Source organism: Bufo bufo, chromosome 7, assembly GCF_905171765.1.
Source record: "Bufo bufo chromosome 7, aBufBuf1.1, whole genome shotgun sequence".
Taxonomy (NCBI): Eukaryota; Metazoa; Chordata; class Amphibia; order Anura; family Bufonidae; genus Bufo; species Bufo bufo.
The window spans coordinates 2,632,575-2,655,277 of NC_053395.1; the positions used below are offsets into that span (position 1 = coordinate 2,632,575).

General features: G+C 49.5%; 2 protein-coding genes across 2 annotated transcripts in view; both read left to right on the forward strand.

Moving 5' to 3' along the window:
- LOC121007864 (uncharacterized PE-PGRS family protein PE_PGRS54-like) overlaps window positions 1-13,131 on the forward strand; it is a 16,805-nt gene extending 3,674 nt beyond the window's left edge. The window contains exons 2-35 of the mRNA XM_040440118.1: window positions 2,003-2,116; window positions 2,219-2,332; window positions 2,435-2,518; window positions 2,678-2,737; window positions 2,813-2,926; window positions 3,515-3,601; window positions 3,650-3,733; window positions 3,812-3,925; window positions 3,974-4,111; window positions 4,163-4,249; window positions 4,298-4,381; window positions 4,757-4,870; window positions 5,161-5,274; window positions 5,539-5,706; window positions 6,106-6,243; window positions 6,511-6,624; window positions 7,104-7,217; window positions 7,293-7,379; window positions 7,428-7,511; window positions 7,670-7,834; window positions 8,048-8,161; window positions 8,237-8,296; window positions 8,614-8,754; window positions 8,830-8,943; window positions 9,019-9,105; window positions 9,154-9,237; window positions 10,314-10,481; window positions 10,530-10,643; window positions 10,746-10,805; window positions 10,881-10,994; window positions 11,583-11,669; window positions 11,718-11,801; window positions 12,231-12,344; window positions 13,070-13,131. Coding sequence (XP_040296052.1) covers window positions 2,003-2,116; window positions 2,219-2,332; window positions 2,435-2,518; window positions 2,678-2,737; window positions 2,813-2,926; window positions 3,515-3,601; window positions 3,650-3,733; window positions 3,812-3,925; window positions 3,974-4,111; window positions 4,163-4,249; window positions 4,298-4,381; window positions 4,757-4,870; window positions 5,161-5,274; window positions 5,539-5,706; window positions 6,106-6,243; window positions 6,511-6,624; window positions 7,104-7,217; window positions 7,293-7,379; window positions 7,428-7,511; window positions 7,670-7,834; window positions 8,048-8,161; window positions 8,237-8,296; window positions 8,614-8,754; window positions 8,830-8,943; window positions 9,019-9,105; window positions 9,154-9,237; window positions 10,314-10,481; window positions 10,530-10,643; window positions 10,746-10,805; window positions 10,881-10,994; window positions 11,583-11,669; window positions 11,718-11,801; window positions 12,231-12,344; window positions 13,070-13,131 — 3,581 coding nt within the window. The remainder of the gene's footprint in view (window positions 1-2,002; window positions 2,117-2,218; window positions 2,333-2,434; window positions 2,519-2,677; window positions 2,738-2,812; window positions 2,927-3,514; window positions 3,602-3,649; window positions 3,734-3,811; window positions 3,926-3,973; window positions 4,112-4,162; window positions 4,250-4,297; window positions 4,382-4,756; window positions 4,871-5,160; window positions 5,275-5,538; window positions 5,707-6,105; window positions 6,244-6,510; window positions 6,625-7,103; window positions 7,218-7,292; window positions 7,380-7,427; window positions 7,512-7,669; window positions 7,835-8,047; window positions 8,162-8,236; window positions 8,297-8,613; window positions 8,755-8,829; window positions 8,944-9,018; window positions 9,106-9,153; window positions 9,238-10,313; window positions 10,482-10,529; window positions 10,644-10,745; window positions 10,806-10,880; window positions 10,995-11,582; window positions 11,670-11,717; window positions 11,802-12,230; window positions 12,345-13,069) is intronic.
- A 49-nt stretch (window positions 13,132-13,180) lies between these two features.
- LOC121007866 (prostasin-like) lies at window positions 13,181-22,449 on the forward strand. The gene is made up of 4 exons (XM_040440122.1): window positions 13,181-13,335; window positions 13,409-13,674; window positions 19,879-20,051; window positions 22,174-22,449. The coding sequence occupies exons 1-4, from the start codon at window positions 13,187-13,189 to the stop codon at window positions 22,447-22,449; spliced, it is 864 nt and encodes a 287-aa protein (XP_040296056.1). The 5' UTR covers window positions 13,181-13,186.
- Window positions 22,450-22,703: the final 254 nt, after the last annotated feature.

The following is a 22,703-nucleotide window of genomic DNA, read 5'->3' on the forward strand; positions in this document are numbered from 1 at the left end:
GCCTCCATTAGAGCCCCCCGGTAATACTAATGCCTCTATTATTGCCCCCCAGAGTTAATAATGCCCCCCAGTAATAGTAATGCCTCCATTAGTGCCCCTAAGAATGGATAATGCCCCCATTAGAGCCCCCCGGTAATACTAATGCCTCAATTTTTGCCCCCCAGAGTTAATAATGCCCCCCAGTAATAGTAATGCCTCCATTAGAGCCCCCCGGTAATACTAATGCCTCCATTATTGCCCCCCAGAGTTAATAATGCCCCCCAGTAATAGTAATGCCTCCATTAGAGCCCCCCGGTAATACTAATGCCTCCATTATTGCCCCCCAGAGTTAATAATGCCCCCCAGTAATAGTAATGCCTCCATTAGTGCCCCCCACAATTAATAATTCCCCCATTAGTGCCCCCAGTAATAGTAATGAATCCATTAGAGCCCCCCGGTAATACTAATGCCTCCATTATTGCCCCCAGAGATAATAATGCCCCCCAGTAATAGTAATGCCTCCATTAGTGCCCCCCACAATTAATAATGCCCCCATTAGAGCCCCCAGGTCCTGTCCTCCAATCAGCAGTGAGTGTTTACAGAGGCGCCATCAAATGCAGGAGGGCATTTTTTTTTAACCGCAAGTGGGGGATGGGGGGGCGAGAGAATAAAGGAAGTGCTCATTAGTAACAGTCCTTGTAGTAAAAAATTACCCGCACCGGCAGGGTCTCTAAATTTCCGGCTGGGTGGCCATTGTAGCCGGCGCCGATGATGGTGTGGGCATGAACTCCACATAGCTTTACCTGCTATCACGCTACTATAACCAGACACGGGGGGTGTCTGGTTATACCACGCCTACAATTTTAGACCTGGCGTGAGCTGGGCGAAGTCACAAATAGCGGCACAAATAACCATTGTGCCGCCATCTGCACCTGAAATATGCCTAATTGAGGCATATTTCAGATTAGTAAATGACCCCTAAGTTTCAATATGTAACGGACCGTTTCAGCAGACAAGGGGTTAAAATCCGTTTAGGCGATAAGCCCCTTTCTGAGAGACAGGCCCAGCTACTTGCAGAACACCAATGTCCCGAACTGGATACAAAGTAGCACTCCAAACTGGAACCTCACGAATAGCTGCTAGCAGACGAACAGGAAAAGCATACAATCCTGGCAATCGGTCTTCTAACAGCATACAGTGAATCCCCCCAATAACGAGACAAAGCTCCGTTTTGAGGGTCAAGCAGTGGTCTGACTGTACTTGAAGTACAGCCTCTTTTATTCATAAACCACAAACATAGTACTGCCCACAGGGGTTTGAAATACAACCAATCAGTAATTAACAACACATACAATGTAACTACAGCAACCAATCGTTCACGCCCCCAGAGGACCAGAATGAAGACGGGGACATAGGACAACATATCCCCACAATGCATCATGGTTTCCTCCTCTCTGTCCAGACAACCTGAAGAGCAATCCAATTATCTCTGAGGACAAAGGGAGATCGCCAATACACATGTGAGGACAACAGAACAGACATCACCCTTTAAACACACAATGGGACAATAGAAACACACCCAGCATATTCCCTCCCCTTATCCTGAGAGGAGACTCAATTATACATACAGTTAAACATACTTTCTACCCAACTTTCATAACTCTAAATCCATACATCACATTCACATAAAAATTACATATTCGCAATCAATCCATTCAGGGGAACAACATATTAAAAAATGGCATGAATCAGACCAGGGGTTCAAAAGTTAGTATATGGCCCATAATCCAGGGGCAAGAGGCCAGCAGCCAGTCCTCTCCAAAACACCGTGGCGAGGTTGGTTTCGCCACACAATACATCTGTTGACGGTTCTGTAGTAGGATTATTCGGCCTTATGAGCCTTTTTTTCTAGCCTTGGTCGAGTGAGTGATCCCTAATGCAACTGGTAGTAACGATGCTCCATCTGTAGCTGGTGGTAACGATGCTCCCTCTGTAGCTGGTAGTATTGATGCTCCATCTGTAGCTGGTAGTATTGATGCTCCATCTGTAGCCGGTGGTAACGATGCTCAATCTGTAGCTGGTGGTAACAATGCTCCATATTTAGCTGGTAGTGACGATGCTCCATCTGTAGCTGGTGGTAACTATGCTCCATCTGTAGCTGGTAGTGACTATGCTCCATCTGTAGCTGGTGGTAACGATGCTCCATCTGTAGCTGGTGGTAACGATGCTCCATCTGTAGCTGGTAGTAACAATGCTCCATCTGGAGCTGGTAGTGACGATGCTCCATCTGTAGCTGGTGGTAACGATGTTGCACCTGTAGCTGGTGGTAACAATGCTCCATCTGTAGCTGGTGGTAACGATGCTCCATCTGTAGCTGGTGGTAACGATGTTGCACCTGTAGCTGGTGGTAACAATGCTCCATCTGTAGCTAATGGTAACGATGCTCCCTCTGTAGCTGGTAGTGACCATGCTCCCTCTGTAGCTGGTAGTAACGATGCTCCATCTGTAGCTGGTAGTAACGATGCTCCCTCTGTAGCTGGTAGTGACGATGCTCCCTCTGTAGCTGGTAGTGACGATGCTCCATCTGTAGCTGGTGGTAACGATGCTCCATCTGTAGCTGGTGGTAACGATGCTCCATCTGTAGCTGGTAGTGACAATGCTCCATCTGTAGCTGGTGGTAATGATGCTCCCTCTATAGCTGGTAGTAACGATGTTCCATCTGTAGCTGTTAGTAACGATGCTCCATCTATAGCTGGTGGTAACGATGCTCCCTCTGTAGCTGGTAGTAATGATGCTCCATCTGTAGCTGGTAGTGACGATGCTCCATCTGTAGCTGGTAGTAACGATGTTGCACCTGTAGGTGGTGGTAACGATGCTCCATCTGTAGCTGGTGGTAACGATGTTGCACCTGTAGCTGGTGGTAACAATGCTCCATCTGTAGCTGGTGGTAACGATGCTCCATCTGTAGCTGGTAGTGACCATGCTCCATCTGTAGCTGGTAGTGACCATGCTCCATCTGTAGCTGGTAGTAACGATGCTCCCTCTGTAGCTGGTAGTGACAATGCTCCCTCTGTAGCTGGTAGTGACGATGCTCCATCTGTAGCTGGTGGTAACGATGCTCCATCTGTAGCTAGTGGTAACGATGCTCCCTCTGTAGCTGGTAGTAATGATGCTCCATCTGTAGCTGGTAGTGACGATGCTCCATCTGTAGCTGGTAATGACGATGCTCCATCTGTAGCTGGTAGTGACGATGCTTCATCTGTAGCTGGTGGTAACGATGCTCAATCTGTAGCTGGTGGTAACAATGCTCCATCTGTAGCTGGTAGTGATGATGCTCCATCTGTAGCTGGTGGTAACTATGCTCCATCTGTAGCTGGTAGTGACTATGCTCCATCTGTAGCTGGTGGTAACGATGCTCCATCTGTAGCTGGTGGTAACGATGCTCCATCTGTAGCTGGTAGTAACAATGCTCCATCTGTAGCTGGTAGTGACGATGCTCCATCTGTAGCTGGTGGTAACGATGCTCCATCTGTAGCTGGTAGTAACAATGCTCCATCTGGAGCTGGTAGTGACGATGCTCCATCTGTAGCTGGTGGTAACGATGTTGCACCTGTAGCTAGTGGTAACTATGCTCCATCTGTAGCTGGTGGTAACGATGCTCCATCTGTAGCTGGTGGTAACGATGTTGCACCTGTAGCTGGTGGTAACAATGCTCCATCTGTAGCTGGTGGTAACGATGCTCCATCTGTAGCTGGTAATGACCATGCTCCATCTGTAGCTGGTAGTGACCATGCTCCATCTGTAGCTGGTAGTAACGATGCTCCCTCTTTAGCTGGTAGTAACGATGCTCCCTCTGTAGCTGGTAGTGACGATGCTCAGTCTGTAGCTGGTAGTGACGATGCTCCCTCTGTAGCTGATAGTGACGATGCTCCATCTGTAGCTGGTGGTAACGATGCTCTATCTGTAGCTGGTGGTAACGATGCTCCATCTGTAGCTGGTGGTAACAATGCTCCATCTGGAGCTGGTAGTGACGATGCTCCATCTGTAGCTGGTGGTAACGATGTTGCACCTGTAGCTGGTGGTAACAATGCTCAATCTGTAGCTGGTGGTAACGATGCTCCATCTGTAGCTGGTAGTGACGATGCTCCATCTGTAGCTGGTGGTAACGATGCTCCATCTGTAGCTGGTAGTAACAATGCTCCATCTGGAGCTGGTAGTGACGATGCTCCATCTGTAGCTGGTGGTAACGATGTTGCACCTGTAGCTGGTGGTAACGATGCTCCATCTGTAGCTGGTGGTAACGATGCTCCATCTGTAGCTGGTGGTAACGATGTTGCACCTGTAGCTGGTGGTAACAATGCTCCATCTGTAGCTGGTGGTAACGATGCTCCATCTGTAGCTGGTAATGACCATGCTCCATCTGTAGCTGGTAGTGACCGTGCTCCATCTGTAGCTGGTAGTAACGATGCTCCCTCTGTAGCTGGTAGTAACGATGCTCCCTCTGTAGCTGGTAGTGACGATGCTCAGTCTGTAGCTGGTAGTGACGATGCTCCCTCTGTAGCTGGTAGTGACGATGCTCCATCTGTAGCTGGTGGTAACGATGCTCTATCTGTAGCTGGTGGTAACGATGCTCCATCTGTAGCTGGTGGTAACGATTCTCCATCTGTAGCTGGTAGTGAAGATGCTCCATCTGTAGCTGGTAGTGACGATGCTCCATCTGTAGCTGGTAGTGACGATGCTCCATCTGTAGCTGGTGGTAACGATGCTCCATCTGTAGCTGGTAGTAACAATGCTCCATCTGGAGCTGGTAGTGACGATGCTCCATCTGTAGCTGGTGGTAACGATGTTGCACCTGTAGCTGGTGGTAACGATGCTCCATCTGTAGCTGGTGGTAACGATGCTCCATCTGTAGCTGGTGGTAACGATGCTCCATCTGTAGCTGGTGGTAACGATGTTGCACCTGTAGCTGGTGGTAACAATGCTCCATCTGTAGCTGGTGGTAACGATGCTCCATCTGTAGCTGGTAGTGACCATGCTCCATCTGTAGCTGGTAGTAACGATGCTCCATCTGTAGCTGGTAGTAACGATGCTTCTCTGTAGCTGGTAGTGACGATGCTCCCTCTGTAGCTGGTGGTAACGATGCTCCATCTGTAGCTGGTAGTAACGATGCTCCATCTGTAGCTGGTAGTAACAATGCTCAATCTGTAGCTGGTAGTGACGATGCTCCATCTGTAGCTGGTAGTGACGATGCTCCATATGTAGCTGGTAGTGACGATGCTCCATCTGTAGCTGGTGGTAACGATGCTCCATCTGTAGCTGGTAGTAACGATTCTCCATCTGTAGCGGGTAGTGACGATGCTCCATCTGTAGCTGGTAGTGACGATGCTCCATCTGTAGCTGGTAGTGACGATGCTCCATCTGTAGCTGGTGGTAACGATTCTCCATCTGTAGCTGGTAGTGACGATGCTCCATCTGTAGCTGGTAGTGACGATGCTCCATCTGTAGCTGGTAGTGACGATGCTCCATCTGTAGCTGGTGGTAACGATGCTCCATCTGTAGCTGGTAGTAACAATGCTCCATCTGGAGCTGGTAGTGACGATGCTCCATCTGTAGCTGGTTGTAACGATGTTGCACCTGTAGCTGGTGGTAACGATGCTCCATCTGTAGCTGGTGGTAACGATGTTGCACCTGTAGCTGGTGGTAACAATGCTCCATCTGTAGCTGGTGGTAACGATGCTCCATCTGTAGCTGGTAGTGACCATGCTCCCTCTGTAGCTGGTAGTAACGATGCTCCATCTGTAGCTGGTAGTAACGATGCTCCCTCTGTAGCTGGTAGTGACGATGCTCCCTCTGTAGCTGGTAGTGACGATGCTCCATCTGTAGCTGGTGGTAACGATGCTCCATCTGTAGCTGGTGGTAACGATGCTCCATCTGTAGCTGGTAGTGACAATGCTCCATCTGTAGCTGGTGGTAACGATGCTCCCTCTATAGCTGGTAGTAACGATGTTCCATCTGTAGCTGTTAGTAACGATGCTCCATCTATAGCTGGTGGTAAAGATGCTCCCTCTGTAGCTGGTAGTAATGATGCTCCATCTGTAGCTGGTAGTGACGATGCTCCATCTGTAGCTGGTAGTAACGATGTTGCACCTGTAGGTGGTGGTAACGATGCTCCATCTGTAGCTGGTGGTAACGATGTTGCACCTGTAGCTGGTGGTAACAATGCTCCCTCTGTAGCTAGTGGTAACGATGCTCCATCTGTAGCTGGTAGTGACCATGCTCCATCTGTAGCTGGTAGTGACCATGCTCCATCTGTAGCTGGTAGTGACGATGCTCCATCTGTAGCTGGTGGTAACGATGCTCTATCTGTAGCTGGTGGTAACGATGCTCCATCTGTAGCTGGTGGTAACGATTCTCCATCTGTAGCTGGTAGTGACGATGCTCCATCTGTAGCTGGTAGTGACGATGCTCCATCTGTAGCTGGTAGTGACGATGCTCCATCTGTAGCTGGTGGTAACGATGCTCCATCTGTAGCTGGTAGTAACAATGCTCCATCTGGAGCTGGTAGTGACGATGCTCCATCTGTAGCTGGTGGTAACGAAGTTGCACCTGTAGCTGGTGGTAACGATGCTCCATCTGTAGCTGGTGGTAACGATGCTCCATCTGTAGCTGGTGGTAACGATGCTCCATCTGTAGCTGGTGGTAACGATGCTCCATCTGTAGCTGGTGGTAACGATGCTCCATCTGTAGCTGGTAGTGACCATGCTCCCTCTGTAGCTGGTAGTAACGATGCTCCATCTGTAGCTGGTAGTAACGATGCTTCTCTGTAGCTGGTAGTGACGATGCTCCCTCTGTAGCTGGTGGTAACGATGCTCCATCTGTAGCTGGTAGTAACGATGCTCCATCTGTAGCTGGTAGTAACAATGCTCAATCTGTAGCTGGTAGTGACGATGCTCCATCTGTAGCTGGTAGTGACGATGCTCCATCTGTAGCTGGTAGTGACGATGCTCCATCTGTAGCTGGTGGTAACGATGCTCCCTCTGTAGCTGGTAGTATTGATGCTCCATCTGTAGCTGGTAGTGACGATGCTCCATCTGTAGCCGGTGGTAACAATGCTCAATCTGTAGCTAGTGGTAACGATGCTCCATATTTAGCTGGTAGTGACGATGCTCCATCTGTAGCTGGTGGTAATGATGTTGCACCTGTAGCTGGTGGTAACAATGCTCCATCTGTAGCTGGTGGTAACGATGCTCCATCTGTAGCTGGTAGTGACGATGCTCCATCTGTAGCTGGTGGTAACGATGCTCCATCTGTAGCTGGTAGTAACAATGCTCCATCTGGAGCTGGTAGTGACGATGCTCCATCTGTAGCTGGTGGTAACGATGTTGCACCTGTAGCTGGTGGTAACGATGCTCCATCTGTAGCTGGTGGTAACGATGCTCCATCTGTAGCTGGTGGTAACGATGTTGCACCTGTAGCTGGTGGTAACAATGCTCCATCTGTAGCTGGTGGTAACGATGCTCCATCTGTAGCTGGTAATGACCATGCTCCATCTGTAGCTGGTAGTGACCATGCTCCATCTGTAGCTGGTAGTAACGATGCTCCCTCTGTAGCTGGTAGTAACGATGCTCCCTCTGTAGCTGGTAGTGACGATGCTCAGTTGTAGCTGGTAGTGACGATGCTCCCTCTGTAGCTGGTAGTGACGATGCTCCATCTGTAGCTGGTGGTAACGATGCTCTATCTGTAGCTGGTGGTAACGATGCTCCCTCTTTAGCTGGTAGTAACGATGCTCCCTCTGTAGCTGGTAGTGACGATGCTCAGTCTGTAGCTGGTAGTGACGATGCTCCCTCTGTAGCTGGTAGTGACGATGCTCCATCTGTAGCTGGTGGTAACGATGCTCTATCTGTAGCTGGTGGTAACGATGCTCCATCTGTAGCTGGTGGTAACGATTCTCCATCTGTAGCTGGTAGTGACGATGCTCCATCTGTAGCTGGTAGTGACGATGCTCCATCTGTAGCTGGTAGTGACGATGCTCCATCTGTAGCTGGTGGTAACGATGCTCCATCTGTAGCTGGTAGTAACAATGCTCCATCTGGAGCTGGTAGTGACGATGCTCCATCTGTAGCTGGTGGTAACGATGTTGCACCTGTAGCTGGTGGTAACGATGCTCCATCTGTAGCTGGTGGTAACGATGCTCCATCTGTAGCTGGTGGTAACGATGCTCCATCTGTAGCTGGTGGTAACGATGCTCCATCTGTAGCTGGTGGTAACGATGTTGCACCTGTAGCTGGTGGTAACAATGCTCCATCTGTAGCTGGTGGTAACGATGCTCCATCTGTAGCTGGTAGTGACCATGCTCCCTCTGTAGCTGGTAGTAACGATGCTCCATCTGTAGCTGGTAGTAACGATGCTTCTCTGTAGCTGGTAGTGACGATGCTCCCTCTGTAGCTGGTGGTAACGATGCTCCATCTGTAGCTGGTAGTAACGATGCTCCATCTGTAGCTGGTAGTAACAATGCTCAATCTGTAGCTGGTAGTGACGATGCTCCATCTGTAGCTGGTAGTGACGATGCTCCATCTGTAGCTGGTAGTGACGATGCTCCATCTGTAGCTGGTGGTAACGATGCTCCCTCTGTAGCTGGTAGTATTGATGCTCCATCTGTTGCTGGTAGTGACGATGCTCCATCTGTAGCCGGTGGTAACGATGCTCAATCTGTAGCTGGTGGTAACGATGCTCCATATTTAGCTGGTAGTGACGATGCTCCATCTGTAGTTGGTGGTAACTATGCTCCATCTGTAGCTGGTAGTGACTATGCTCCATCTGTAGCTGGTGGTAACGATGCTCCATCTGTAGCTGGTGGTAACAATGCTCCATCTGGAGCTGGTAGTGACGATGCTCCATCTGTAGCTGGTGGTAACGATGTTGCACCTGTAGCTGGTGGTAACAATGCTCCATCTGTAGCTGGTGGTAACGATGCTCCATCTGTAGCTGGTAGTGACGATGCTCCATCTGTAGCTGGTGGTAACGATGCTCCATCTGTAGCTGGTAGTAACAATGCTCCATCTGGAGCTGGTAGTGACGATGCTCCATCTGTAGCTGGTGGTAACGATGTTGCACCTGTAGCTGGTGGTAACGATGCTCCATCTGTAGCTGGTGGTAATGATGCTCCATCTGTAGCTGGTGGTAACGATGTTGCACCTGTAGCTGGTGGTAACAATGCTCCATCTGTAGCTGGTGGTAACGATGCTCCATCTGTAGCTGGTAATGACCATGCTCCATCTGTAGCTGGTAGTGACCATGCTCCATCTGTAGCTGGTAGTAACGATGCTCCCTCTGTAGCTGGTAGTAACGATGCTCCCTCTGTAGCTGGTAGTGACGATGCTCAGTCTGTAGCTGGTAGTGACGATGCTCCCTCTGTAGCTGGTAGTGACGATGCTCCATCTGTAGCTGGTGGTAACGATGCTCTATCTGTAGCTGGTGGTAACGATGCTCCATCTGTAGCTGGTGGTAACGATTCTCCATCTGTAGCTGGTAGTGAAGATGCTCCATCTGTAGCTGGTAGTGACGATGCTCCATCTGTAGCTGGTAGTGACGATGCTCCATCTGTAGCTGGTGGTAACGATGTTGCACCTGTAGCTGGTGGTAACGATGCTCCATCTGTAGCTGGTGGTAACGATGCTCCATCTGTAGCTGGTGGTAACGATGCTCCATCTGTAGCTGGTGGTAACGATGTTGCACCTGTAGCTGGTGGTAACAATGCTCCATCTGTAGCTGGTGGTAACGATGCTCCATCTGTAGCTGGTAGTGACCATGCTCCATCTGTAGCTGGTAGTAACGATGCTCCATCTGTAGCTGGTAGTAACGATGCTTCTCTGTAGCTGGTAGTGACGATGCTCCCTCTGTAGCTGGTGGTAACGATGCTCCATCTGTAGCTGGTAGTAACGATGCTCCATCTGTAGCTGGTAGTAACAATGCTCAATCTGTAGCTGGTAGTGACGATGCTCCATCTGTAGCTGGTAGTGACGATGCTCCATCTGTAGCTGGTAGTGACGATGCTCCATCTGTAGCTGGTGGTAACGATGCTCCATCTGTAGCTGGTAGTAACGATTCTCCATCTGTAGCTGGTAGTGACGATGCTCCATCTGTAGCTGGTAGTGACGATGCTCCATCTGTAGCTGGTAGTGACGATGCTCCATCTGTAGCTGGTGGTAACGATTCTCCATCTGTAGCTGGTAGTGACGATGCTCCATCTGTAGCTGGTAGTGACGATGCTCCATCTGTAGCTGGTAGTGACGATGCTCCATCTGTAGCTGGTGGTAACGATGCTCCATCTGTAGCTGGTAGTAACAATGCTCCATCTGGAGCTGGTAGTGACGATGCTCCATCTGTAGCTGGTTGTAACGATGTTGCACCTGTAGCTGGTGGTAACGATGCTCCATCTGTAGCTGGTGGTAACGATGTTGCACCTGTAGCTGGTGGTAACAATGCTCCATCTGTAGCTGGTGGTAACGATGCTCCATCTGTAGCTGGTAGTAACGATGCTCCCTCTGTAGCTGGTAGTAACGATGCTCCATCTGTAGCTGGTAGTAACGATGCTCCCTCTGTAGCTGGTAGTGACGATGCTCCCTCTGTAGCTGATAGTGACGATGCTCCATCTGTAGCTGGTGGTAACGATGCTCCATCTGTAGCTGGTGGTAACGATGCTCCATCTGTAGCTGGTAGTGACAATGCTCCATCTGTAGCTGGTGGTAATGATGCTCCCTCTATAGCTGGTAGTAACGATGTTCCATCTGTAGCTGTTAGTAACGATGCTCCATCTATAGCTGGTGGTAACGATGCTCCCTCTGTAGCTGGTAGTAATGATGCTCCATCTGTAGCTGGTAGTGACGATGCTCCATCTGTAGCTGGTAGTAACGATGTTGCACCTGTAGGTGGTGGTAACGATGCTCCATCTGTAGCTGGTGGTAACGATGTTGCACCTGTAGCTGGTGGTAACAATGCTCCATCTGTAGCTGGTGGTAACGATGCTCCATCTGTAGCTGGTAGTGACCATGCTCCATCTGTAGCTGGTAGTGACCATGCTCCATCTGTAGCTGGTAGTAACGATGCTCCCTCTGTAGCTGGTAGTGACAATGCTCCCTCTGTAGCTGGTAGTAACGATGCTCCCTCTGTAGCTGGTAGTGACAATGCTCCCTCTGTAGCTGGTAGTGACAATGCTCCCTCTGTAGCTGGTAGTAATGATGCTCCATCTGTAGCTGGTAGTGACGATGCTCCATCTGTAGCTGGTAATGACGATGCTCCATCTGTAGCTGGTAGTGACGATGCTTCATCTGTAGCTGGTGGTAACGATGCTCAATCTGTAGCTGGTGGTAACAATGCTCCATCTGTAGCTGGTAGTGACGATGCTCCATCTGTAGCTGGTGGTAACTATGCTCCATCTGTAGCTGGTAGTGACTATGCTCCATCTGTAGCTGATGGTAAGGATGCTCCATCTGTAGCTGGTGGTAACGATGCTCCATCTGTAGCTGGTAGTAACAATGCTCCATCTGTAGCTGGTAGTGACGATGCTCCATCTGTAGCTGGTGGTAACGATGCTCCATCTGTAGCTGGTAGTAACAATGCTCCATCTGGAGCTGGTAGTGACGATGCTCCATCTGTAGCTGGTGGTAACGATGTTGCACCTGTAGCTGGTGGTAACGATGCTCCATCTGTAGCTGGTGGTAACGATGCTCCATCTGTAGCTGGTGGTAACGATGTTGCACCTGTAGCTGGTGGTAACAATGCTCCATCTGTAGCTGGTGGTAACGATGCTCCATCTGTAGCTGGTAATGACCATGCTCCATCTGTAGCTGGTAGTGACCATGCTCCATCTGTAGCTGGTAGTAATGATGCTCCCTCTGTAGCTGGTAGTAACGATGCTCCCTCTGTAGCTGGTAGTGACGATGCTCAGTCTGTAGCTGGTAGTGACGATGCTCCCTCTGTAGCTGGTAGTGACGATGCTCCATCTGTAGCTGGTGGTAACGATGCTCTATCTGTAGCTGGTGGTAACGATGCTCCATCTGTAGCTGGTGGTAACGATTCTCCATCTGTAGCTGGTAGTGACGATGCTCCATCTGTAGCTGGTAGTGACGATGCTCCATCTGTAGCTGGTAGTGACGATGCTCCATCTGTAGCTGGTGGTAACGATGCTCCACCTGTAGCTGGTAGTGACGATGCTCCATCTGTAGCTGGTGGTAACGATGCTCCATCTGTAGCTGGTAGTAACAATGCTCCATCTGGAGCTGGTAGTGACGATGCTCCATCTGTAGCTGGTGGTAACGATGTTGCACCTGTAGCTGGTGGTAACGATGCTCCATCTGTAGCTGGTGGTAACGATGCTTCATCTGTAGCTGGTGGTAACGATGCTCCATCTGTAGCTGGTGGTAACGATGTTGCACCTGTAGCTGGTGGTAACAATGCTCCATCTGTAGCTGGTGGTAACGATGCTCCATCTGTAGCTGGTAGTGACCATGCTCCCTCTGTAGCTGGTAGTAACGATGCTCCATCTGTAGCTGGTAGTAACGATGCTTCTCTGTAGCTGGTAGTGACGATGCTCCCTCTGTAGCTGGTGGTAACGATGCTCCATCTGTAGCTGGTAGTGACGATGCTCCATCTGTAGCTGGTAGTGACGATGCTCCATCTGTAGCTGGTAGTGACGATGCTCCATCTGTAGCTGGTAGTAACGATGCTCCCTCTGTAGCTGGTAGTAACGATGCTCCATCTGTAGCTGGTGGTAACGATGCTCCATCTGTAGCTGGTGGTAACGATGCTCCATCTGTAGCTGGTAGTAACGATGCTCCATCTGTAGCTGGTAGTAACGATGCTCCATCTGTAGCTGGTGGTAACGATGCTCTATCTGTAGCTGGTGGTAACGATGTTGCACCTGTTGCTAGGATCTTTGGGTCCGGGGGTCATCTTTCCATGTTGCACACATTCTGCAATCGGGGTGGTAGTCCCAAGAGGACTGATGGACGACTCCCTGACGCTGAGCAGTAAGTAGACAGCACCCGGTCCTAGTCCCTCCGAGACATTAAATATATCCTCTCTCCTGCAGGTTTCCAGACTGCACTGACCTATGCAGGTAAGTACCTTCTCCTCCCTCTGTTTCCCTATTAAGTGGCATTAGCAGTAAGTGACCGGTGGCCGCTTGTCTATAGGTTGTGGAAAGCCGATGACGTCGGATCGCGTTGTGGGCGGACAGGACGCCTTCTATGGCGAGTGGCCCTGGCAAATAAGCTTGAGAAAAAATGGGTTCCATATCTGTGGTGGAGTGATGATTGACAGTCAGTGGGTGCTGAGTGCGGCCCACTGCTTCATCCGGTAAGAGGGGCCACAGTCCCACCAATAAGAGAGTTCTCAGGCTGACTGTTCACACTCCGCTTTCTCCCCCCAGGCCTTACTCAACCTCAGATTATAAGGTGTATCTGGGAGCATACCAGCTGTCAGTACCCACAGGCATCATGTCTGCTGTCAGCGCCATTTATATCCACCCAATATATCAACGAGCAGGGTCCAGCGGGGACATCGCCCTCATCAAGCTTCAGAACCCAGTGGAGTACTCCGACTATGTGATGCCCATCTGCATCCCCACCCAAGACGTCCAATTCCCCAGTAAACTCAACTGCTTTGTGACCGGCTGGGGATCCATCAAATCCGGAGGTAACGATGACAAATAATATCGTGTAAACGGGGGTCATTGTCATGAGATATTAGACATGGTGAGTAGAGTTGAGCGAACCCGAACCCGAAAATTTACGTAAAAGTTCGGGTTCGTGTTCGGTGTTCGGCAATTTTTTTGGCTCTTTTTGAAAGGCTGCACAGCAGCCAATCTACAAGCGTCATACTACTTGCCCCAAAAGGCCATCACAGCCATGACTACTATTGTCATGGCTGTGATTGGCCAGTGCAGCATGTGACCCGGGCTCTATATAAGCTGGAGTCACGTAGAGCCGCCCGTCACTCTGCTCGGATCAGTGTAGGAAGAGGCTGCAGCTGCTGTGAGGGAGAGATCAGGGAGGAATACTAAGAAGAACTGCCTTACAACTCAGCCATCTCAATCCAATGGGTTCTGTGGGAGTTTTTTTAAGCCTGACCTGAGCCAACTTCTGCTGAAAACGCATTATTTTTTTCTTCAGTTTGTCAATACCAATACATGATCGGCAGCCATTTTATGCAGACATGCTGGGGCAGCACTATCCGTCTGCATGTCTGCTACTCCAGAAATACTGCTTTTTTGCTGACTGTGCTTAAAAAATTTTTTTTTTCATATACTGGTCATCTTTGATTACACGTGCATAGGTGACAGTCACATTTAGGCCACAAATACGGCCATTCGTTTACTGCGGTTGAAATAAACAGTGTTCATATACTGATCATTTTGGATTTAACGTACATCGAATACAGTCACATTTAGGCCAGAAATACCGCTGTCATATAGAGTTTTAAAAAAATATTGAGTGCAATATCCAACATCAGGGTTTTTATTGGCGGTTAATTATTTTTAACAGACTTAACCATTTTTTACTTTGCTTGGTGAACGCTAACTATGAGGCAAACATCTAGTAAGGGACGAGGTCATGGTCATGGTGGTGTTGGTGGAGCCTCTAGTGCAGGGAGAGGACGTGGCCGTTCTGCCACAGCCACACGTCCTACTGAACCTACTACCTCAGTTCCCAGTAGACGCCAGAATCTACAGCGATATTTGGTGGGGCCCAATGCCGTTCTAAGGATGGTAAAGCCTGAGCAGGTACAGGCGCTAGTCAATTGGGTGGCCGACAGTGGATCCAGCACGTTCACATTATCTCCCACCCAGTCTTCTGCAGAAAGCGCACAGATGGCGCATGAAAACCAAGCCCATCAGTCTGTCACATCACCCCCATGCATATCAGGGAAACTGTCTGAGCCTCAAGTTATGCAGCAGTCTCTTATGCTGTTTGAAGACTCTGCTGCCAGGGTTTCCCAAGGGCATCCACCTAGCCCTTCCCCAGGGGTGGAAGAGATAGAATGCACTAACGCACAACCACTTATGTTTCCTGATGATGAGGACATGGGAATACCACCTCAGCACGTCTCTGATGATGACGAAACACAGGTGCCAACTGCTGCGTCTTTCTGCAGTGTGCAGACTGAACAGGAGGTCAGGGATCAAGACTGGGTGGAAGACGATGCAGGGGACGATGAGGTCCTAGACCCCACATGGAATGAAGCTCGTGCCACTGACTTTCACAGTTCGGAGGAAGAGACAGTGGTGAGACTGAGCCAACAGCGTAGCAAAAGATGGAGCAGTGGGCAAAATCAGAACACCCGCCACCAAGAGAGTCCGCCTGCTACTGACCGCCACCATCTGGGACCGAGCACCCCAAAGGCAGCTTCAAGGAGTTCCCTGGCATGGCACTTCTTCACACAATGTGCTGATGACAAGACCCGAGTGGTTTGCACGCTGTGCCATCAGAGCCTGAAGCGAGGCATTAACGTTCTGAACCTTAGCACAACCTGCATGACCAGGCATCTACATGCGAGACACGGGCTGCAGTGGAGTAAGCACCTTCAAAACCAAGAAAGGACTCAGGCCCCCCTGCTACCTCTTCTGCTGCTGCCGCCTGGGCCTCTTCTGCTGCTGCCGCCGCCTCGGCCTCTTCCTCCGCCTCTGGAGGAACGTTGGCACCTGCCGCCCAGCAAACATGGGATGTACCACCACCACCTGCATCACCAAGCATCTCAACCATGTCACACGGCAGCGTTCAGCTCTCCATCTCACAAACATTTGAGAGAAAGCGTAAATTCCCACCTAGCCACCCTCGATCCCTGGCCCTGAATGCCAGCATTTCTAAACTACTGGCCTATGAAATGCTGTCATTTAGGCTGGTGGACACAGACAGCTTCAAACAGCTCATGTCACTTGCTGTCCCACAGTATGTTGTTCCCAGCCGCCACTACTTCTCCAAGAGAGCCGTGCCTTCCCTGCACAACCAAGTGTCCGATAAAATCAAGTGTGCACTGCGCAACGCCATCTGTGGCAAGGTCCACCTAACCACAGATACGTGGACCAGTAAGCACGGCCAGAGACGCTATATCTCCCTAACTGCACACTGGGTAAATGTAGTGGCGGCTGGGCCCCAGGCGGAGAGCTGTTTGGCGCACGTCCTTCCGCCGCCAAGGATCGCAGGGCAACATTCTTTGCCTCCTGTCTCCTCCTACTCAGCTTCCTCCTCCTCTTCTTCCGCCTGCTCATCCAGTCAGCCACACACCTTCACCACCAACTTCAGCACAGCCCGGGGTAAACGTCAGCACGCCGTTCTGAAACTCATATGTTTGGGGGACAGGCCCCACACCGCACAGGAGTTGTGGCGGGGTATAGAACAACAGACCGACGAGTGGTTGCTGCCGGTGAGCCTCAAGCCCGGCCTGGTGGTGTGCGATAATGGGCGAAATCTCGTTGCAGCTCTGGGACTAGCCGGTTTGACGCACATCCCTTGCCTGGCGCATGTGCTGAATTTGGTGGTGCAGAAGTTCATTCGCAACTACCCCGACATGTCAGAGCTGCTGCATAAAGTGCGGGCCGCCTGTTCGCGCTTCCGGCGTTCTCATCCTGCCGCCGCTCGGCTGTCTGCGCTACAGCGTAACTTCGGCCTTCCCGCTCACCGCCTCATATGCGACGTGCCCACCAGGTGGAACTCCACCTTGCACATGCTGGACAGACTGTGCGAGCAGCAGCAGGCCATAGTGGAGTTTCAGCTGCAGCACGCACGGGTCAGTCGCACTGCGGATCAGACCCACTTCACCACCAATGAATGGGCCTCCATGCGAGACCTGTGTGCCCTGTTGTGCTGTTTCGAGTACTCCACCAACATGGCCAGTGGCGATGACGCCGTTATCAGCGTTACAATACCACTTCTATGTCTCCTTGAGAAAACACTTAGGGCGATGATGGAAGAGGAGGTGGCCCAGGAGGAAGAGGAGGAAGAGGGGTCATCTCTAACACTTTCAGGCCAGTCTTTTAGAAGTGGCTCAGAAAGAGGATTTTTGCAACAGCAGAGGCCAGGTACAAATGTGGCCAGACAGGGCCCACTACTGGAGGACGAGGATGAGGAGGAGGATGGGGAAGAAGCATGTTCACAGCGGGGTGGCACCCAACGCTGGTGCGTGGCTGGGGGGATACGCAGGACGATGACGATACGCCTCCCACAGAGGACAGCTTGTCCTTACCTCTGGGCAGCCTGGCACACATGAGCGACTACATGCTGCAGTGCCTGCGCAACGACAGGAGAGTTGCCCACATTTTAACGTGTGCGGACTACTGGGTTGCCACCCTGCTGGATCCCCGGTACAAAGACAATGTGCCGTCCTTAATTCCGTCACTGGAGCGTGTTTGGAAGATGCGCGACTACAGGCGCACGCTGGTAGACGCGCTGCTGAGAGCATTCCCGACTGACGCCGGGGGACAAGTGGAAGCACAAGGCGAAGGCAGGGGAGGAGGAAGAGGTCGCCAACGCAGCTGTGTCACGGCCAGCACCTCAGAAGGCAGGGTTAGCATGGCCGACATGTGGAAAAGCTTTGTCACCTCGCCACAACAACCGGCCCCAACTGCTGATATGGAGCGTGTTAGCAGGAGGCAGCATTTGACCAACATGGTGGAGCAGTACCTGTGCACACGCCTACACGTACTGACTGATGGTTCTGCCCCATTCAACTTCTGGGTCTCCAAATTGTCCACGTGGCCAGAGCTAGCCTTGTATGCCTTGGAGGTGCTGGCCTGCCCTGCAGACAGTGTACTCTCTGAACGTGTTTTTAGCACGGCAGGAGGCGTCATTACAGACATTACAGACAGACGCAGTCGCCTGTCTACAGCCAACGTGGACAAGCTCACGGTCATTAAAATGAACCAGGCATGGATCCCACAGAACTTGTCCGTACCTTGTGCAGAATAGACATTTATACCACCATCAAACATACATTCTTGTTCTCAAGTCAAGTGCAATGATTCTTTGTTTTCTTTTTTTTTATTTGTCCCAATATTTTGGGGGCTACCTACCCCAATATAAAATAAAATAAAACATTGTTGGCTACCTCCTCCTCCTCCTCCTCCTCCTCCATTGCTGCCTCCTCCTCCTCCTCCATTGCTGCCTCCACCTACAACACCACATTCACCGCCTCCTCAACCTCCGACTCCATGTCCACCTCCTTCTCTGAGTTGCAGGTTAATAATTTGGAATTTTTAGTTATTTTATTTTATGTTAAGTCATTTCCCTATCCACATTTGTTTGCAGAGCAGTTGCCAGGCTCTTCAGCACATTTTACTGCCTTTTACATCCCTCTAGCCTTTTCAAGGGCTATTTTAGAGCCATTTTAATAAAATAAAAAAGTGCCAATTTTAGTGCCCTAAATTGAATAAATTCTTATTTTCAATTGTCGGGTGACATTTTACCATTTTTGGCGTATACAAACCCCTGCTGTGCCGGGGTGACAGGGGCCTAAATCTCTCAAAATCCTCTGTTCTATTGCTGGGTGACATGAACCCCCTTTTGCCGTGAATGAACCCCTGCTCTGCATTGCTGACAGGGGCCTAAATCTCTAAAAATCCTCTGTTCTATTGCTAGGTGACATGAACCCCCTTTTGCCGTGAATGAACCCCTGCTCTGCCTGGGTGACAAGGGCCTAAATCTCTCAAAATCCTCTGTTCTATTGCTGGGTGACATGAACCCCCTTTTGCCGTGAATGAACCCCTGCTCTGCATTGCTGACAGGGAACTAAATTTAGTGAAAACATCTGTTACTGATGGGAAGATGCGCGACTACAAGCGCACGCTGCTGATGGCATTCCCACCTGACAGCGGGGGCACAGTGGAAGCACAAGGCGAAGGCAGAGGAGGAGGAAGAGGTCGCCAACGCAGCTGGGGCACCGCCAGCACCTGAGAAGGCAGGGTTAGCATGGCCCAAATGTGGAGAAGCTTTGTCAGCCTTGGAGGTGCTGACCTGCGCTGCAGCCAGTGTATAGTGTGAACGTGTGTTTAGTACGGCAGAGAGCATTATCACAGGCCGCAGCCAATGTGGACAAGCTCACGTTTATTATAATGAACCAGGCCTGGATCCACAGGACTTGTCTGTACCTTGTGCAGAATAGACCTTTATACCGGCCTCAACCATCCATTCTTGTACTCAAGGGCACTTATTCTTTGTTTTATTTTGTTATATGTCCCAATATTTTGGGGGATACCCAATTTAAAAATAAAAAATAACACAAATCAGTGTTGGCTACCTATTCCTCCTTCACCGCCGCTTCCACCTACACCGCCACGTCAACCTCATGACCAGAACAGGATAAAGCTTTGGTCTGGTCAGTCATGTCAGCGGGAAGGTTCTGCTTGATTTAGCCAAGAATCCACTCACTTTTTTTATTTTTCATCACCTGGAGATACAGAAGTCTGCGACAATGTCAGCTTTTCTTAGCTCTTTTTGTCGCCCATGAAGAGTACAGCTGCCTCAGTAACTCTGATGTTGTTATTCAGTCCAGAATACTGTACATGCAGAAGCCTGGGCATAGTCTCTACTGGAGATATCACTGAAAAATGTCTTCTGAGGAGTCTTAGGTTAGTGAGAAAGAAAAGACGTGCAAAAACATGTCACAAGTGAGTGGCAGTTTTCTCTTTCTTTTTGGATGTGGGACGCCTTCCCTAGACAAGAGCACGACAAGTTCTAACGGTGTGCCGAATAGCTTTTCTGTACGTAGTCGGAGGTTAGGAGTTATTTTTCCTTTTCAGTTTTTATCTATAGTTACTTATGGTCAGTTAGATTGAGTTCTTACCTGTAGAAGAAGGATGGGTCAGTGGACTTTCTGAGATCTGACCAGGCTGATGTGTTTTTCTAGTGAGCCTACCAGCACCTCAGACACTACAGAAGGTCCAGGTCCCCATCATAGACCGTGCAGAGTGTGATGCCATGTACCACAGTAATAACCCCACAACACCTGTCAACGTCACCTTAATACAGTGGGATATGGTCTGCGCTGGATACAAGGATGGTCAGAAGGATGCCTGCCAGGTAAACATCTTCTGACACATTATTCAAGATGTAGACTCTCTTGGTATGACCATAGAAACCTAGAATGTGTCGGCAGATAAGACCCATGTGGCCCATCTAGTCTGCCCAATATACTGAGTACTATGAATAAGCCCTTGTCCCTATCTTATATGAAGGATAGCCTTATGCCTATCCCATGCATGCTTAAACCCCTTCACTGTATTTGCAGCTACCACTTCTGCAGGAAGGCTATTCCATGCATCCACTACTCTCTCAGTAAAGTAATACTTCCTGATATTACTGTTAACCCTTTGCCCCTCTAATTTAACACTATGTCCTCTTGTGGTAGTTTTTCTTCTTGTAAATCTTCTCTCCTCTTTACCTTGTTGATTCCCTTTATGTATTTAGCAGTTCCTCTCATCTCCCCTCTGTCTCGTCTTTCTTCCAAGCTATAAAGAGACCACCAAAGAGAACAGTGGATCCCACAATGCGTCTAGCTCTGGTATTTGGAGTTCAGGTCCATCAGAGCTCTAGTATTTCATGAGTCCAGCTCTGGTATTTGGAGTTCAGGTCCATCCCAGCTCTAGTATTTCATAATAGCTCTGGTATTTGGAGTTCAGGTCCATCCCAGCTCTAGTATTTCATAATAGCTCTGGTATTTGGAGTTCAGGTCCATCCCAGCTCTAGTATTTCATGAGTCCAGCTCTGGTATTTGGAGTTCAGGTCCATCTCAGCTATAGTATTTCATGAGTCCAGCTCTGGTATTTGGAGTTCAGGTCCATCTCAGCTCTAGTATTTCATGAGTCTAGCTCTGGTATTTGGAGTTCAGGTCCATCCCAGCTCTAGTATTTCATGAGTCCAGCTCTGGTATTTGGAGTTCGGGTCCATCTCAGCTCTAGTATTTCATGAGTCTAGCTCTGATATTTGGAGTTCAGGTCCATCACATCTCTAGTATTTCATGAGTCCAGCTCTGGTATTTGGCGTTAAGGTCCATCAGAGCTCTAGTATTTCATGAGTCCAGCTCTGGTATTTGGAGTTCAGGTCCACCCCAGCTCTAGTATTTCATAATAGCTCTGGTATTTGGAGTTCAGGTCCATCTCAGCTCTAGTATTTCATGAGTCCAGCTCTGGTATTTGGAGTTCAGGTCCATCTCAGCTCTAGTATTTCATGAGTCTAGCTCTGGTATTTGGAGTTCAGGTCCATCCCAGCTCTAGTATTTCATGAGTCCAGCTCTGGTATTTGGAGTTCAGGTCCATCCCAGCTCTAGTATTTCATGAGTCCAGCTCTGGTATTTGGAGTTCAGGTCCATCCCAGCTCTAGTATTTCATGAGTCCAGCTCTGGTATTTGGAGTTCGGGTCCATCTCAGCTCTGGTATTTCATGAGTCTAGCTCTGATATTTGGAGTTCAGGTCCATCGCAGCTCTAGTATTTCATGAGTCCAGCTCTGGTATTTGGAGTTCAGGTCCATCCCAGCTCTAGTATTTCATGAGTCCAGCTCTGGTATTTGGAGTTCAGGTCCATCCCAGCTCTAGTATTTCATGAGTCCAGCTCTGGTATTTGGAGTTCGGGTCCATCTCAGCTCTGGTATTTCATGAGTCTAGCTCTGATATTTGGAGTTCAGGTCCATCGCAGCTCTAGTATTTCATGAGTCCAGCTCTGGTCCATCGCAGCTCTAGTATTTCATGAGTCCTGGTCTAGCATTTGGAGTCCATGTCCATCTCTAGATCTAGAGAAAATGTTTATTCTATATCAGGCATGATAACTTTTAAAAAGCATTATAGAGTCATTCTGACTTGGAGTATTAACCTAAGAACATGAACCGTATCATGTGAGTGGGAAGACATAGGCCACAACCACCTCATAACCGAATCTATACATGTCTCTCAGCTGTCCAATAACTGCACCGCTCCACTCTGCACATGTAATATCTACACATTCTGCTCGTAGTGTGATGTGATATATAGAGGTCACAACTTCAGGCAGAGTCTTGGGTGGACGGGTCCCTTCTTGCTTCAGACAGCAGTTATTTCTGCATTTTATTGCCAAATTTTCAGATTGCATAAATGTGTCCAAAGTCTTCGAACCTCAATCTGTATGACTATATCTGTAATCCTCACAGCCATATTGCTCTTCTCTTTCATAGGGTGATTCTGGTGGCCCATTGTCTTGTCGATGGGAGGGATCGTGGCTCTTGGCTGGACTGGTCAGTTGGGGTTTCGGCTGTGCAATTCCAAACCGTCCAGGTGTATACACCAGAGTGACTGCATATTCAGACTGGATTAAGCAATACGTCCCACAACTCCAGCTGACACCTGCTGTCATCACTGAACCAAATCCCACCAATGGCTCAGTGGGGCCATCTTCAGTCCTCACCCTTCTCCTCTTCCTTGCTGCTCTGTTGTTGCACAAGCTCTGGTAGACCCGGTAACATGGTGCAGTCTTCTACTTACACTAGACATTAGTGTGAATCATTTATCTTTCTGGGTTATGAGACATTTAGACTGTGAACAATCTGTCATAGTGTCCACTCAGTGATGGTCATCGCTATGAGGTCACCTCCACATAGAGCCCTCCATGATACTCAACTGTTGTCTATGAAGCCTTCTAATATTAATAAATGTGTATGAAATAAACCAATATTCTACCGACAAATGCTGCCCACATCATCCACGT

What these genes read in the sequence shown, in the direction of transcription:
- LOC121007866 (XM_040440122.1), top strand. Translation starts at nt 13,187, where the DNA reads ATGACGTCGGATCGCGTTGTGGGCGGACAGGACGCCTTCTATGGCGAG. An exon ending in GCGGCCCACTGCTTCATCCG is followed by an intron (nt 13,336 to 13,408) that starts GTAAGAGGGGCC and finishes TTCTCCCCCCAG; the next exon opens with GCCTTACTCAACCTCAGATT. An exon ending in GGGATCCATCAAATCCGGAG is followed by an intron (nt 13,675 to 19,878) that starts GTAACGATGACA and finishes GTGTTTTTCTAG; the next exon opens with TGAGCCTACCAGCACCTCAG.